This window comes from Melanaphis sacchari, unplaced genomic scaffold, assembly GCF_002803265.2.
Source record: "Melanaphis sacchari strain LSU unplaced genomic scaffold, SCAv2.0 Contig21_pilon_pilon, whole genome shotgun sequence".
Taxonomy (NCBI): Eukaryota; Metazoa; Arthropoda; class Insecta; order Hemiptera; family Aphididae; genus Melanaphis; species Melanaphis sacchari.
The window spans coordinates 2,026,521-2,043,942 of NW_020271096.1; the positions used below are offsets into that span (position 1 = coordinate 2,026,521).

A 17,422-nucleotide genomic window follows, 5' to 3' on the forward strand; every position below is an offset into this window, starting at 1 on the left:
ATTTCAGTATTTTATATTTTTTAAGGGGTTTATAGGTTAATTTTCGTAATTTGCCACGAAATCATTATTTACATTCACTAGAGTATACTACTTTAATGAATAACCTTCTTTTTCCTTTGAAAGGAAATTCATTTAATTAATGTAAATCCAATATGAAGTATAGTCGTTTTACCCAGAATTGATTATTTTTTAGAGGAAGCCACACTCTTGCATGTATCGTCTCAGTCTTATGAATATAGGTACAGCACACTAAATTTTACGTTCAAAATAATCTTTTTTATTATATTATGTAGAATTAGAGCAAATAAACTGAAACATAAGTTGTAAAACTTAAAATTAAGATTATTAACTAGGTAGGGGAATATCCTACGTTTTTAGTGACATTTTAATTTTAAAGATGTAATTTGTTTGTACATCTTAAAACGATTATGATTTGCTTTAAAACTTAATGAAATTCTTCGAGAATTTTGAAATAAAAATCTTACCTTTAAATCATGTAATAGGTCAATTTACTCTAATTTTAAAAATGACGGAATAAAATAGATTATTGCGAACGTAAAATTTGTTATGGCTTATGTTGTACGTTTGTAAGACTGAGGACAACACACGCGGGTGTGCTTAATACACGTCGTAAACAGAGAAACAGTGTTTCGAATACGGACATAATGAGCAATTGATTGAATTTGCGAATAATGATATAGAAATGGTTATATTGTTTTTCAGTATCCAAACGGCCCGCGTGTAGAGAATACAAAGGAAATGACATGAAAAAGGGTTTTATCACAATAACATGCACCATTCTCTTTAATTGCAGGTTGTTTATAATCGCAGTTTAAATGAATTATCTCGTACAAAACTCTGCTACTCATTGTCGAATCAGTGGTATTCGGGGTTTAGTAGCGTATCTTTAGTGTGCGGTGGACGTCGGTCAAAGAATTACATCCTAAAAGTATTGTGTTCAGATTACGAGTAAAACCGTTGATGTATAACACTTCAATGACTATCGTCAAACAATTTAATATAATGTATTTTCACACACTTCTTATAAAATATTCAATTTTAAGTATATTCAATGGCAAGATAAACATTTATAATGATTTTTTTTTATCCTTGATATTTCCGGACACGCAATTGCATTCCCCGAGTACCTTTTGCGCACGCCTAAATGATATATTTATGCAATATGTATATTTGAATTTATACATATATAAATGATACGCCATGTACGATAAATAGATACAAGTATCGATTTATTATATATAAAAAAAAAAAAACACTATACTATATTATGTGCACGACATGATACTTCCTGGTTTCTGTATGTAATTTATAAGTCTATTATGAGGTTACAGCCTATAAAATGTATACAATTACATTAATTATTAAATTTATAATCATTATATCAATACAATAATCATTATTGTGTTGACATTGCGAGCCCGGTAAACATCACAACGTATAACGATCGTTAACTTTTATGAAAATTATTTAATATCGTATACCTAAAGGTATAAACTTAAATTTATCTAGTTTGTTTGAGACTATTACTTACCTTATTTGTTCACAAAAATTGACCATAATTTAATAAGTAAAAATTAAGATTTTTATTACTGAATGCAAACGTGTATTTTAATAATTCTTAATTTTCCACTAATTTAATTTAATTGATGCATGTATTTATTCAAACGATACATATTGCTAATAATAATTTGTATAATAGTACAATTTTATTTTTGACGGGTATATGTATACAGATAAATACGCAGACGCATAAAAATGAATTACATACATTTGGATATTTTGTAACATGTCTAGACGAAGGAATCTTTGTAGAGTTTGGTACAAATACAAATTGATCGACGTGAACCTAGCAGTTTAAGGCATAGGCTTACAATAAATATTTAAATAATCGGATATCATCAGATGCTACTTTATATAGTTTGAATTTGGTTCATTCGCGTGTAATAGTGGGCTGTCGTATTTGTCGTTGAATTAAATTCGTGCTCAAACACTTTTTTCAAAAGGATATTCTGGATGATCTAAGATTCTGGAAAAATAAAACCATGACCGAATATTATATTATGTTTTACTATAGAAAAGCAAAATATAGACGTTAAAGTCAATACATTTAAAGGTCTAAAGTGTAAAATTAATGTATAATATTATGAGCGTGAAAAATGGACGGTCTAATGAAATAATATCGCAAGAAATTATTATAAAAACCAGATGATACGCGCATCGGAATCGTCGACGCAAGACAAAATGTTTTCAAACAATGTGATGTCTCATAAAGTTTGTTTACGAATATTTTGAAAAGTTTAGAGTGCATCATCTGGTTTTATAGAATCTAATCTATGATAATAAAATATAACTTACCCTTTGAAGAATAAAAGTCGTACGATACGGCCTCCTTCTCCCGCATCCTGATCAATCAAGGCTTCCATGTCTTGCTCGTCCAATTCAAAGTCGAAAATCTATTGACAAAAAAAAATTAATCATAACGATTAGTACAATATATTATATTATTAATTAATATTAATTTAATTTGATTAATATTATATTATATTATCATAATATGATAAAATTTTACAAATAGTTTTATATTTCTAGACAGCACATAATCATAATCATAATTACTTATAATAATATTATTAATATGACAGTATACGTATTTGATTAGAATAATATGTACCTCTATATTTGACATCAATCGCTGTGGATTGGTACTTTTTGGTATGACCACGATACCTTTCTGGACAATAAATCGCAACAACACTTGGGCCGGAGTCTTGCTGTGTTTCTTCGCAATGTTCAATAGTACTTCGTTTTCCATAATTTCCGGCAAATCCTTCCTATGTAATGACATACGCTCATTTATAAAAGATAATTTTTACCATATCCTTGGATGTAGTCAAACAATAATATTTCATTATTTTATTATCATTATAATATTATTACGTCCAATTCATTCCCAAAGATTCTCGACCGCCTTTTGCCCCTAAACACGAATACGCCGTTACAATAATATCGTTGCTTTTGCAATATTCTACGAGTTCAGGTTGTTGGAGGTATAGATGATTTTCTACTTGCAAGTTTTCAGGCTTGATCTTACAATTGTCTAGCACCCTCTGTATTTGACGAATGTTGAAGTTCGACAAGCCGATCGCCTTTGCTCGGCCATCAGTCACCTGTTTCTCCATCATCTGAAATATACGAATATAAATAAGTAAACTGAGATCTAGCTCACCGCATTATAAATGAACCGTAATGGTGATTCTCAGAAGTCGTTCGGATAATAAATAGGTTTTACACGAAATTGCTTAATACTACGAACGTATTACGACGCATTTATTAAAATAGCCATTACGGCGGTCTTAACCTTCCAGGTCGCCAAGTGATCAGTGGTAACATCAATTTCCATGTCGCTTAAGACGGACGATTTTCCCGCGATCACGCTGAACGGAGTGTGTATCAAGTACATGTCAACGTAGTCCAACTGCAAGTCTTTTAGCGATTTTTTTAAACATTCCTCCAAGTCTTCAGGCCGATTTTTGAAAGGGGGAAGCTGCAAAGATATCAAATTTGTGTTTAGGTGGTGGTTATGCAATTTATTTCCAATGGCGATTGAATATTAGCATCATGACTTCGAATCGCAAGTCCATAGGCAGGTATATCGCAGTAAGTATCTACCTTGGTGACGATAAATAACTCGTCTCTAGTCACTTTGCCAGATGTAATCCATTCTTTCAAAACTTTTCCTATGACGTGTTCGTTCTCGTAAGCCGTTGCCGTATCGATGTGCCTGTATCCACACTTCAGGGCTTCATTTAAGGCTGATTCCAAAACACTGTCCACGGCCTAAAATAATTGAAAATATCATAAGTCTTATCAAACGATAATTGAATTGATAAGGTTGATTATATAACAGGTGAGTACAAATACTCAGTGTGATTACATGGAAACTACCTAAATTGTTTCATACTTTATTATTTAGTATGTAGAATGTAGTATGTACAGTTTTATAATATTACTATCTGAATGGTTCTTAACAGGAATAAATATTACATTTTGTTGGTGTGAAACAAAGTTTAACAGTTTTTAATGTTGCCTTAGTATTTTATTAATCAACGCCGAAATGTTAATTAAAGCAAAATAATATTTATATAATCTACTTTTATGTAGTTACTTATAAATAGTATCATTAGTTGATGCAAAAGAGGGCGATGGGCTTCTTCTTTGGCTAATTTTTTTTGTAAATATGTACAACATACGTGCTTATCATTTTAATGCTGTACTAATTTTTTAAAATCAAAAATTGTATGTCTAATTATGCATTATGGGAAATATTATGAATATATTATATTGTTCCGGGTACATTTTTTTTATTTGGTGTAAATATTTTCCATAAGTTGTTTTTAAAAGTATTGTAGTTTCATAATTTGAAAAATTACCCCTCCCCACACCACTTGAAACATTTCTAGATTTACCACTAAGCTGGTTTTAATGGAGTATTCTCATTTATTAGTGCCTGGTAGACGGTAGTCAACTCTGACGTATAAGTTAACGGTCGTGCAACACATTACAGGAATGCACAACCTGGCACTTATTAACACATATATAACAGTTTATGTATAGATACATTGTTATACGCATATTGATTTATTATTGCACACGTCATATTATAATGAGTGATTTGGCTGAATACACGTTCGGTTGCAGATATATTCATTTTAATGTACTCAATAGTTGCTGCATGTTAGGTAATGTGAAACAAATAGTTAATGTAGTTTAAAATTAAAATTGATTGTTTCATAATCAATTTTGAACGTGTTTAATGTCATCCCAATCATCTAACGTCGTTTGCATGACTGTGCATAAAGGCGATTACAAAATCTCAATTTTTCTACATCTACAATTGGCACCCCATAAGATCAAAGAAGAAATTTAGTATTAAAAATGCAATGTTTTACTGTAGGTTCTTGATAATAAATTATAAGTGAAAAATAAAATACAATATAAATATATTAAAATGTTAATCCAAAATTAAAAATATTCAAAGATAATTTTATGTTCGACTACTAATACGAGTATTATGAAATATTGTTCGTTTTAAATACTTATTTCTAATCATAACTCTATTACTCAAAACTTATTGAGTCTAAAATTTTTTTGTTATAAATAGTTAAATTTTATAAATCTTAAAAATAAAAAATAATTGACATTATGGTTGCTATTTAAAAATCAAAATTTTACAATTTTAAAAATAAAATATGACTTAAATAATTAAAACGAGAATAAAAGTTCATAAATGTTTAAAAAAAATAAATGTATGTAAAAAATATATCATTTATGTTGTTTTTTAAAATAAAAATAATAATAAATCTATTATCGGTGTTTTCCACCGTTATTGTCATATACAATGATAAAAACTAACTGATATACAACGCGACGACGGCAGAAAGTACCAAAGATTATAATTATAACTTTTAAGGTCGACATTCGCTATTGATTGTTATTATTTTGTTTATATTTCTCAGTTAGTCGGCTCTAATTGTCTTATGATTATTGATTTATTATATTATTGTGAATATTACACAGTTTCTTTATTTTTTCATTACACCCAACTTACCTAAATGCTTGATTTTCAAAAACATTCAAATTGAAAAATAAATATATAATATTATTATACTATGTTGGTTCCTAAAAATAAAAAAAAGAACAATATTCAAAGTTTTAATTCAATTTATATTAAATCATTAACATTAGTTAATATGCATAAGATAAAATTTAAAAAACCTCGAATGTGTTCAAAACTTATTAATCGTGAAAATATATTAATCAACGAATTAAAAGAATATTTTGGTTTTTGGTTTTTTAATATCAGAAATTAAAAATATATTTGTAGGTTACGGTCATGAAACGACTACGATGTATTTATAATATTTAATACCACTTTTTTACGCAAAGATATAGACATCAAAAAAATGTTTAAATCGGCAAAAATGATATTGATGATCAAATTGGTTCAATTAAAGAAGTTAGGGGTGAGGTGATTTAGTGGAAACAGTTTTGGAAATTCCAATTAGATAAACTGAAAATTACTATAGAAACGTTAATTGCTGCATTTGAATTTTATCCAAATATGAAGGAATTGCTAAATATTATTTACGTTATACTAGTTACCACTTGCATCGCAGAAAAAATGTTTTCCTCAACTCGACGAACAAAAAAATATTCAAGATCAACAATAGAAGAAAATAGATTAAAAGGACTTCTCATTATTTACAGGGATATTAAAATCATACCAGAGAAAGTTATTGAAGAATTTAGCGAAAAAAATACTCAAGAAAATTACAGTTACAATTAATGGTATGATAATAATGTTATTTTTGAGATGATATTGAATAAATAGGTACTGATGTTTGGGAAAAAAAGTTAGCACTAATGTATTAAATAAAGTATAAAATAAAAATAATTTTATATAAAATAAATTTATCAATTTTTATTTTTTGAGCATCTTCTGTTAAAATTTCCTAGATCCACGTCTGAGGAGGACAACATTAAAACATAAAGTTGTTAGACACCAATATTAAAATAAAGATAAAAAAAAAAAAAAAAATGAATGCGGCGTAAGGTGTAATAAAATGGCAATTATATAGTAGGTAAACCTATATAACATTGTCCACAAATACTAAAGTCACGATTTTTAGCTGTAATTATTACGGTTTTATAATATTTCAATAATAAATAATAATTTTTTTTGAACAAGTGCATACTTAATATTAAACAGTTTATATGACATGATATTATGTTTGAGGTGTAAGACTATATTTAACGTCAATAAACTATAATGAATATCCAGGAAAATACCATAGTATATTATTTATTCTTAATAATTATAATTTATGTGATTGTAGCTGTCATTGCTATAGAAAGACCTTCAGATTTTAAGCATCCTCAACGCGATGATAAGTGATAACTATTAACTGATATTTTCGTCGTGATTCTAGAATTTGAACGACATATTGTTGCGTATTACGTTATGAATATATTGTCGTATATTGCATGGCAAAGCTGTTTAGTATTATTCTTAGTATTAATATATTTTCATCGAACGCAAATTTAATTGGAAAGCAGATCTTACATGGGAGTGTGGCTCTTGCGGTGGGTGTAGTGTATCACATAAATTGTGTTGGAGTATTAAATTTGAGAATGACGATAAATCTTCTTTTACAGAAAAAAAAAAAAAAAAAACTATTCCGAGTATACAGCTCATTTACGAGCCACTCTTGCTAACGTTTCTTTGGTAATTCGTTGTAGTTTTTCTTTGTAATTTTGACGTATAATAAACTTGACAAAAACCAGAAAAGTGATTTCCTAGAAGTTATAACGCCGACGTGAATTGACTTCCGGCCATTGATAGACAGAAATAAATGGCGTTATATTTGACGAACAGTATCTATCTGCCCGTCAAAGATCCCGCCAGTACAGATTGTCTAAATACAACTTATCGATTTCGCCACCAGCCAATTTTTATCTGTGGTCATCCCATTACCTCCTTTACTTATTCATTTACATTTGACAAATATTTTTGGAAATAATTACTCAAGTACAAGAACTTGCATAAATATATTATAAGCAAAACGTACATGCCTATAAAACAGATTACTTATATAAATATATCAACAGTGTATCTATAAAATAATACGACAGTTAGTTAACATTTAAATATCAAAGTAAAAATGCACCTACTAATAATACTAATAATAATATTCATATTTATCATATTCCTTTACATAAAAGGGCATTAACAAACAAAAAAAAACTTATTATGTATACATTGTACGCAATTTAACTTCAAATTGTACTAAAATAACTACATTAAATTATAATTTTATAAGCAAAATAAAAATTTAATATTTGTTTGGGAAGATTTATTTTTTCTCGGTTTGATTAGATGTCGAAAACGATGGGATATTTTTAGACCACCTGTACTGGCGGAACGATACCAGTGGAATCGATATTTCTTTTTCATAACTATAAGAAGACTGCCGGAATCGAAAAAACCCTATCAAATAGTTTACATTAAGTGATAATATATTAATAATAAAACGGGTGTACATGGATTCCACCGATTTTTAGGTAATTGGTTTTGGGGTCTGATTTATAACATTTAAAAATAAACGATAACACTACCAATACTATATGAATGGAAATTCCACAGTTTTTGTAAAAAAATAATTATCACATTTGATAGCATAATTTTAAGTAAACAATAAACATAAGTATAACTTATAAATATCTATGTACAATAAAAATAAATAAATTAAAACTAAATTCTCCTATACACAATACAAATTTAAAATAATGTAAATTATGATTTTTTTTTGAAAAAACGGAAATGTATCGTACTACTTGATATTTTCTCTATATCATTGGAGTAAAAATAATCGTAGAAAATTTTTTCCCGGTTTTTGACATTGAGATTTAAGGTTTAAGTGTTTTGCTTTATTAATCGGTGATGAATTTAATGGTGTGCTGTTTTGTATACTTCTTGAATTTTTGACATTTGTCTGTGACACGTTTAAATTTTTGATAGGTTTTGGTCGTCGGAATTCAAAGTTGTAATTAACAATTTTAAAGGGTTTTAAAAATTTAAATTCTAATATAATTATTAAAGTGCAAACAGAATTCGAATAATAAAATTTGTCTTATTATAAAAATATGAAATATGTCGAAGCAAATAAAATTGAAGAAACAAAAAAATATTTCGAATAAGTAAAATTTAATCATATTATTAATAAAACATAATTTTAAATTAAATTTATCAAAGAGATTGCTATGATACACAAAAATACCATGAATCGTTTTCTATTATTTCTAGTGATAAACTAGTTACTATAATTTAAAATTAGTCAGAAAAAATAAATGTATCCAGCCAAAAACATATCTATAAAAATGTAGTAGTTGTAGTATGAAACGCTTTGTATGTTTTATCAGAAAACAAAGTTTTAATTTCACTAGATATTCTTTAGGTATTTAGGTATTATGTATCAAATATTCACGATAATTATTAATAAAAAAAAATCAAGGTATAACAGTAAATAAAAAAATTTAAGAGATAAAAATTATAGCCTATGACACGGAACACGTTATGTATTTATGTTGAGCCTAAAATTAGAAAAGAAAATGTATGAATTCAAATCAAACTTTGCTATAATAATTATAAATAATTTAAAAATAAAATTAGACCAAAAAATAATATCGGTTATTTTACAGATCAAAAAATGATAGTTTCAGTAGTACCTATCTATATATCGTGTTTACAGATAAAAAAAGTCAGAATTCTCCTACAACTGATATAAAAAATGAATATATAAGGGTAGAATTTTCAATCACCTAAAAACATCTTTGTAAAGTACTTAAGCCACGATATACCTTCATTTTCGATGTGCTTTTTGCTCTGTAGATCACCAAACAATAAAATAAACTATAAACTGACAATATCTTCAAAACTGTCATTAAATAACGTGTACATATTATATGATTCCTCTAATAAATAACCCCGGAAATTTAGTTCCCGAAAAAAAATCACGGAAAAAAACCCCTATAATAAAAAATACGTGTACCTATACAACATACAATATATTCACGAGGTTTAAATGTCAGTCTATGTATGAATTAAAAACAGCCAATATTGTAGTCATAATACATTTCAAGATACAATGTCAATACGTAAAAAAAAATAAATATTTGTAATAATATTTTATAATAATTGTTTTCTTAAATAATTGAAGTTTATTATTTTTTAAACGTGTCAATTTCAATTTGATTAGTATTTAACCGTTCAGATAATGTTTTTAATCTTTTTCGAACGGTTTTAAATTTTGAACATTTTATTTAGAACTCTCCTATATTTTGTAGAACAAGTTTTGCACAGTCTGTTGGCAATTCATTTTTTATTTTGATAATTAATGTCCAAATCGATGTGTGTTCTTCTCCAACTAAATGGCAAAATCGATTATTGTTCCATTACTCACAAACATTATTATTTGGATGGTTATTACCAAGTATTGTCTGATAGTTTCGGTAGGAAATATTGTTGAAAAAAGTCAAATGGTTAAAGTTAGTGTTTAGTTTATGTATTCGATGCTTCGACGCATAGTTCCACTCAAGTAGGTTTCTTTAAAATATTTGCATAACTTCTCTGCACCAAGAGGAAGTTTTAATTTTAAATAGCAAACACTGTCTTGTAATATTTTTAGTGGTACCTAAAAAAACTAATACATAGAACATACTGCAAAATTCACTAAAATCAAATCTTCTTAATATCTTTTTTTTTATCTTAACTTTGCTGGTTTTCTATGAGTACTTATAGCATAGATGATGGAAACATCAATTTACTATTAAATGTTTCCCTAGTACTTTATATGGCATTTATTACTGCTTTTTCAAATTAATTTTTATTGTGCATCTGAAAAACGATAGTTATTTTTTCAAACTAATGGGATAGCATTGAACATTATTTTGTTAATACTTTGTTTTATTTTTCGAGTAAACAGAGAAGAATTCACTATATTTTTCAATTTGTATTATGTAAAATTGCGAAAAATGTTTCGGGGCTAACTCAAAATTTCTATCTGCATATCAGGTATTTGTACATATTAAAAGCTTTAAGTGGTTTCTAGTACTTAAAATCATGAAATTTTTATTATAAAAATTATTAACACGTTTCATTTTTTATATCATATTATTTTATTGATTATATTTTATAAAAGGTGTATGTAATTGTATAATATTAAATAGCGATTATGGAACATTATATTCGATTTTTTAGCATTTTGACCCAGCAAACAATTTATATCTGTAATTTATATTTATCAAAAAAAAAAAAAGAAAGAAAATTCAAATTCCAAATTTTGACAAATAGCCTAAAAATGTTTTGAAAATTTTATCTAATAAAGTTAATGGTTACATTTTTTTAAAAAGTATTACACTTTATTCGCTTTTGTGTTACTATAAAAAAGAAAAATCGATTTTGTCAAAAACTGGTTTTGCGTAAAATTTCGGTTATTTCTTTATTTCCATTTGTTCTTAACAGCGATTTTGAAAAATACTCAGAATTTCAAAATTAAAAAAGATGTTTAAAAACAAACAGTACGTATCATATTTTAAAATCAATAGCCAATAGATGCTATTATATTATCACTCTATTTCGCTTTTGTATACATCTCAATTAAAACATATTTATAATAGTTTCAATAAATTTAATTTAAATAAAAAAGAATAACATATTTTCTATTTTTAAGTCTGAGATTATCAGATACTTTTGGAAAATTCTAAGTTCTTTAATTCTAAGTGGTTTTTTTTATTGAATTTTGTTAGAGAAGTTTTTCAAAAATATTTCCTGAAAGAAGGTTACAGCTTCTGAAAATAAGTAGATTTTGATTTTTTAGCTTGTGTTTTAATTTGTATTTTATTTTTTGTTGTATGAATTTTATTTTAACACGGAAGATATTGTTGATAATCAATTTTGATGTTTGATTGTTTGTCTAACAAAGTTTTTAAAATGCATGGACATTTACAACTATTTTTTTGTATAATTTCCACTTTATAAAATTTGGACACATTTTGTGTATAACTTACAAATGCCTTTCAAATTATTTTTTTTGCTCATCTGACCCTCAATAATACATATACTATCCATATTATTCAAACAGAAACTGTTAAAACGAATACGAATACGTCTTCATAAAAACACACACCGTAGTATCAAATACACAGATATGAACACACACAGAACGTCATAAATCTTATAAACTGCCATTTCTATAATATTATCATAATATTAAAGATAAAGTTATCTGCACTTTTATTATTTAACATGATATATCTGTATTTATTATATATCTGTTTGATATCACAGACAGACCGTTACCACTCTGAATAGTTTTTATCATACATAATAATTTATCATTGAATCCAAATTTAACATTTTTTGTGAGGACATAACAATTTTATTTTACCATACGCAGTGTCAATAGCAAACTCAAAATGTAATAATAATAATCAATAACATGATATAATAAACATAATTTATATTATTATAATGATAAAATGTTAATCATTGTTTCCTCTTAACCATTATTTTATTTTTTATTTTGCAAAATCTCATACGGGTTTATTTTTTTGGGGACTAAGTTTCTGGGGTTATTTTTTTACGGTGCTATAGAACATACTAAACAGTTCACAGGAGTTTTTTGAAAATGTATTAGACTTGTACTTGGTGAATAACTACTACAATTTAAGATATGATTTGAACGCATTTTTACTTATTGTATTATGAGTATAAATCTATACGTTGCAATCATTTTATTACTATAGATTAAAAAAAAAGAACCGTTAAAAGTCATTTTTTTCTCCCAATCTATTGATGATTTTTTTTAATGAATAAAAATGTAAGTATTTTACGTCTATACACTTGTATACATACTGTGAGTGAGGATTAACTCAGTAATTATGATATTCTTACTGTTTGCATCATCGCTGTTTGCATTGTCAAAAAGTAAAACGTGGTATCCTTAGGCTAATAACCTATTATTAAGACACCGAATATTTTAGCAAATACACCTAGGTAATTATTGTAATTTATTTAACAATCTGTCAAGGTCATATTTATTTTATATTTAATGATTTTTGTTATTTTTTTATACGATTGTCAAGGTTTGATATTTATTTGACACGAAAAAATATTGTTATACGAGATTCAATAATATAAGTTTGGTTTTGAAAATATTTAAACAGTTTCCTTAACTTTTTAACAGTACTAAATGAAAAATAAGTATATTACTCTATACCTATTTTAATATAGACAGGGTATTTCATTTTTTATTTTTGTTCAATTTTGAACGCTGAATTTGACATTACCACACGTGAGTAAAGACACACAAAAATCACCTAACAGTTAATGCAATATTACCAATATAATAATATATCGCCATACCTAATGAATCAATTAACATACGATGGGATTTGAAGTCGTTTAATCTAAATTTAAATGTTGTTCAATTATTCAGACGAAACAGTTAATTGTATTTTGTAAATAAGAAAAGATATGAATTTATTCTAATCTTGATTTTTACTCATACATGCTTAAAAGTAAAAAAAAAATAAATAGAGTTCCAGGTAAACAATATAGTAAACCAATTAATTTCTAGGACTTGATGTATAGTACACACCGTTATATAAATAAAATACTTCTGTTTGCGATAGCACCGTATTCATTTAACCTCTTCATGCATGATTTCTTTTATTAACAAAAAAAAAATGTACCTATATGTAAATTTTGACGTAGAATTCGAAAAAAATACTTAAAAAAATATCAAAACATTATTTAAAAAGATATTTAAAAAACAAAATCCGGCAACATTTGGTGCCATCCCGTTTTGAAGTACTCAACTACATTACCACAAACAAATAAATAAATAGTGTATAAAATATGTTTAAATTTTATTATTATAAAACAAAAGAAGTATTAATTGATTAATTATTTTATGATAACATACATATACATCAAATATAAAAAAAAATTAAATTCCAAATTTTAAAATTGTTAGTTAATTATTTTATAGCTTGAAATAAAAAATTAATTTACATACAAAAAAAAAGTTTTACTTGTATCGTTTTAAAAATTTTACAATTTAAAATTTACCTACTTGTTAGGTTAGGTAATGAAATATGAGGGACACTTATAATAATAGGATTTTGATCTACGTGAATGTTATTGGTAGATGTGGGAAGTACGTCTGTATTTTCCACACATTCTACAGGCCAATCCATAATATCATCGAAACAATTATTATCAGTATTATAATTTGGTACATCAAACTCACTGAAAAAATGTTCTTCGTCCTCTTCTTGGTCAGAAAATTCAGACCCAGAAGGTATAGACATTTCGTCTTCATCCATTTCAAAATCCAACAAATCCGCAATAGTATGTTCATTTAATTTAGACATTTTCACAAATTATTGAAAAAAAATATATATTTATGAGACCAAATAAACAATACTTTACTCGTACAACAACACAACGTACTGATAATAATGGAAACAATTTAAAATCCATAGATGAAATAAAAACAAAAATAAGACGCATGTAAAGACATGCAATAGTTTGTACGTAAATAGACAAAACGTCATAAAATTGATTGAAAAAATACATCCACCAAATCGGGCTGGCACCAAATGTTTCCATCAACAAATCTCGCTATAAAAATTCTTCCATTTACCAAAACCGGTTTTAATTAATATTATCTTAAACAAAAGTTATAAATCTATTCAGAAATATTTTTTTCGAAAAGTTTATTTGATTTTTATGTATGAAAAAAAATTGTCTAAAGTGGATGACTTGTAGTAATTTTGGAAAGCTGTAGTCTTTCTGTTTTTAGTCATTTTCTACCAATTTTAAATATGACTAGCGCTACCTATACTAGTAAAATATAAACATTACTATGTTATCATAATGTAGAATGATATATGAAGACTGTTATAATTTAAGCTGATTTTTAATAAAAATAAATATATATGGCACCATTTGATGCCTCTATGCGGGAAGAGGTTAATTATATAACGTAATATAATATAATAATTAAAATGTTTATGTTCTTATATTATTATTATTATTAATTTTAAATAGTTATTATTATTTATAATAATAAGCTATAATACACCTTTTTTTTTTAATGAAAAAAAAAAAAAGAAAAATTTATAATTTATAGCTTGTGTATAATAAGAACATATGATATACATGACACAGAAACTAATATGATGTTAAATACAAGTAGAGAAGCTATTAATCTTTAAGGCAGAATCCTTAAGGTACATTGGTAATGGTCTAGGATAAGTATACTATCTGTAAACTATGCAAATATTCAAAATATAATATGATAGTACTAATTTAAAAACGAGTGTGCATGGTGAATCACATTATATTATTTACATAATATAATATATTATTTACATAATATAATATATTATTTCTATTACAACAAGAATAGTGATTTACTCGATTGTACAGTATGTTTTTTATACTGATATTTGTTTTGTACTTACATCTTGGTTCTCACTGCGTTCCATCTGAGTTTGTTATAAAAATAATAATAGTAGTAGTAATAATAATAATAATAGAATATTATTGTTGTCAAGTCAGAGTGTTACCATATACTGAACGAAACGCAATAAAATAATATAAATATAGTATATAATATAGCATAACATTAATATAGGTATTTACATACATTTTTTATATTTTTAAATTGGTTGATAAATAATACGACTGTCGACTAACAAGCAAGGCTGGGCTTTAAAAAATTAATACGAGTTTGAGTTAAGAGAATTATAGCTTAACGAATTTGTCAACTCGTGTGTATTTTCTAATAGAGCCATATATGATGATATAATAATATTATGATTTATCATGGTCCGCTTTAGTAAGAAAAATGATTTGAAAAAAAAATGTACTCAAATCGATGTAAATAAAATGTTTTTTTAATTTAATTTTAATCAAGCGGGGTTATTTAGAAATTGCAATGAACTGCAGTAATAAACCTTATGATCTCGTCAAAATTGTTCTTCATTCTCCCGGCCTTGTATGTGCGCGTACAACGAGTACCTACCGACCTATTATAAGTATAATATTATAGCATTTTATTCTGATCGTAGCACTTACCTGCCATGTACCATAGCCGACCATCGGCATGTTTCCACCGGAACTCAATTTTGCGTACTTCATTGCGTGACAGTCTTGTATTTCAAAAATAATAATATGATGTTAAGACAAAACGTATTGCGTACTAGTGGACGGACCGGCGATGAGTGACGACTACAGTGATGTGTGTACCTGCCGATTACCACGGCAGCGGCCTTCTCGATGTCGTTTATAATATTATGTATGCCGTATCAGGAGGCTCCTGATATTATATAGCGGCAGGCGCAGGACTGGTAGGAGTAAATTGTACTCAATTATTTTCTAAATAATAATAAAAACATAATTATTTTAAACGTTGAGAAAATATTATGTTATTTTTATGCGAGTATATTTGTCTAGTTATTAAAAAAATATAAATATTGGAAATAGTCAATAATGTTAAAATATATCGTAATAAAATATATTAACTTAATTTTATGTTTCAAAGAACTGAAACTAAGAGTTTTTAAAGATTATTTTTTCATACTTATAATGAACGCTTCTAATTTCGAACGATTACATTATAATTATTAAACTATTAAGTACCTAAGTCAAATCAAGATTGTAAAATTCAATAACTACAAATACATTATAATCATCAATTTAAACATTTGTTATTATTTTTAATTTAAATTGTTTTATATATTTCCACTATTAATTACAAGTTTGATATTTTATGCTTACATTTTATAACGTTTCGTTAATATATTATGACACGATAAAAATTATAGTAAAATATATTACAATATACGCATAAAATATTTATACGATAAATTACAATTTTGTTATTTTAATAGGTACGTTAAGATAATACGTTGTTAATAATAATAGCTAGCAGGCAATCAATGATAGTTTTTAGAGGGTTTTATTGAAAAAAAAATAAATTAAAAAAATATTATATAATATATTAAAAATATTTTGAAAAAAGTTAAGGCCTCCAATCTTTTCTGATCTTCAGTTATGTCCTTCACCTATTATAATATTCATTGATTATTTAAATATACAATATGTCTATTATGTACATTATATCATGTTGTGAAGTTTTGTAACAATATTGTTTATTATTATGATTATTGTGTAGCATGCTGTGACCATACTATGGATAGAATCCATTGGATATAGAGTGATTTAACAAACATGCATAACATCATTTTTTCCTTGTTCTTGGAAATGCATGATTAAAGGATAAAATAGACGATAAAGATAATTATTAAATCATTCAGTGCACATTTTTGAACATATTTTTCACGAATTGTTTATTCTTGTTCGTGAGTTGTTAAATTTCTATTAAAATATTTTTGGAATATTTATAAAAAATATGCACTGGTGCATGAAATGTAGGTTTAGAGGTATAACTAAACAATTAACAAATATCATGTTATTGAATGTTAAATTTCTACTTCATAATTATTTTACACTTACATGTTATTTCAACAAAAGCAAGGATTGGCAATTTATTCTCGACTCAGTCATTGTTAATTAGGTAGTAAATATCTAACATTTTTGTGATAAATATCTAGTTGACTTAACCATTCAACATTATTATAATTTGAGAACCCTAGAATTTTAAAATAAACTAAATACCTTATCAATATCAAACAACTTAAAAGAAGTTTTAAATGAATAACAGAATAAAATACCATAAATTTAATACAATTTGCACAAAGCAATAGACAA

The 17,422-nt window shown here is 26.3% G+C and overlaps 1 protein-coding gene across 1 annotated transcript; it reads right to left on the reverse strand.

Moving 5' to 3' along the window:
• Positions 1 to 1,771: 1,771 nt before the first annotated feature.
• On the reverse strand, positions 1,772 to 15,917 carry LOC112594043 (alcohol dehydrogenase [NADP(+)]-like). Its single transcript, XM_025338645.1, has 7 exons — positions 15,728 to 15,917; positions 3,691 to 3,858; positions 3,380 to 3,565; positions 2,959 to 3,203; positions 2,693 to 2,852; positions 2,377 to 2,474; positions 1,772 to 2,047 (listed from the first exon to the last, which is right to left on the reverse strand). Exons 1-7 carry the CDS (start codon positions 15,788 to 15,790, stop codon positions 2,005 to 2,007), a joined length of 963 nt encoding a protein of 320 aa, XP_025194430.1. The 5' UTR covers positions 15,791 to 15,917; the 3' UTR covers positions 1,772 to 2,004.
• Between the last annotated feature and the right edge of the window lie 1,505 nt (positions 15,918 to 17,422).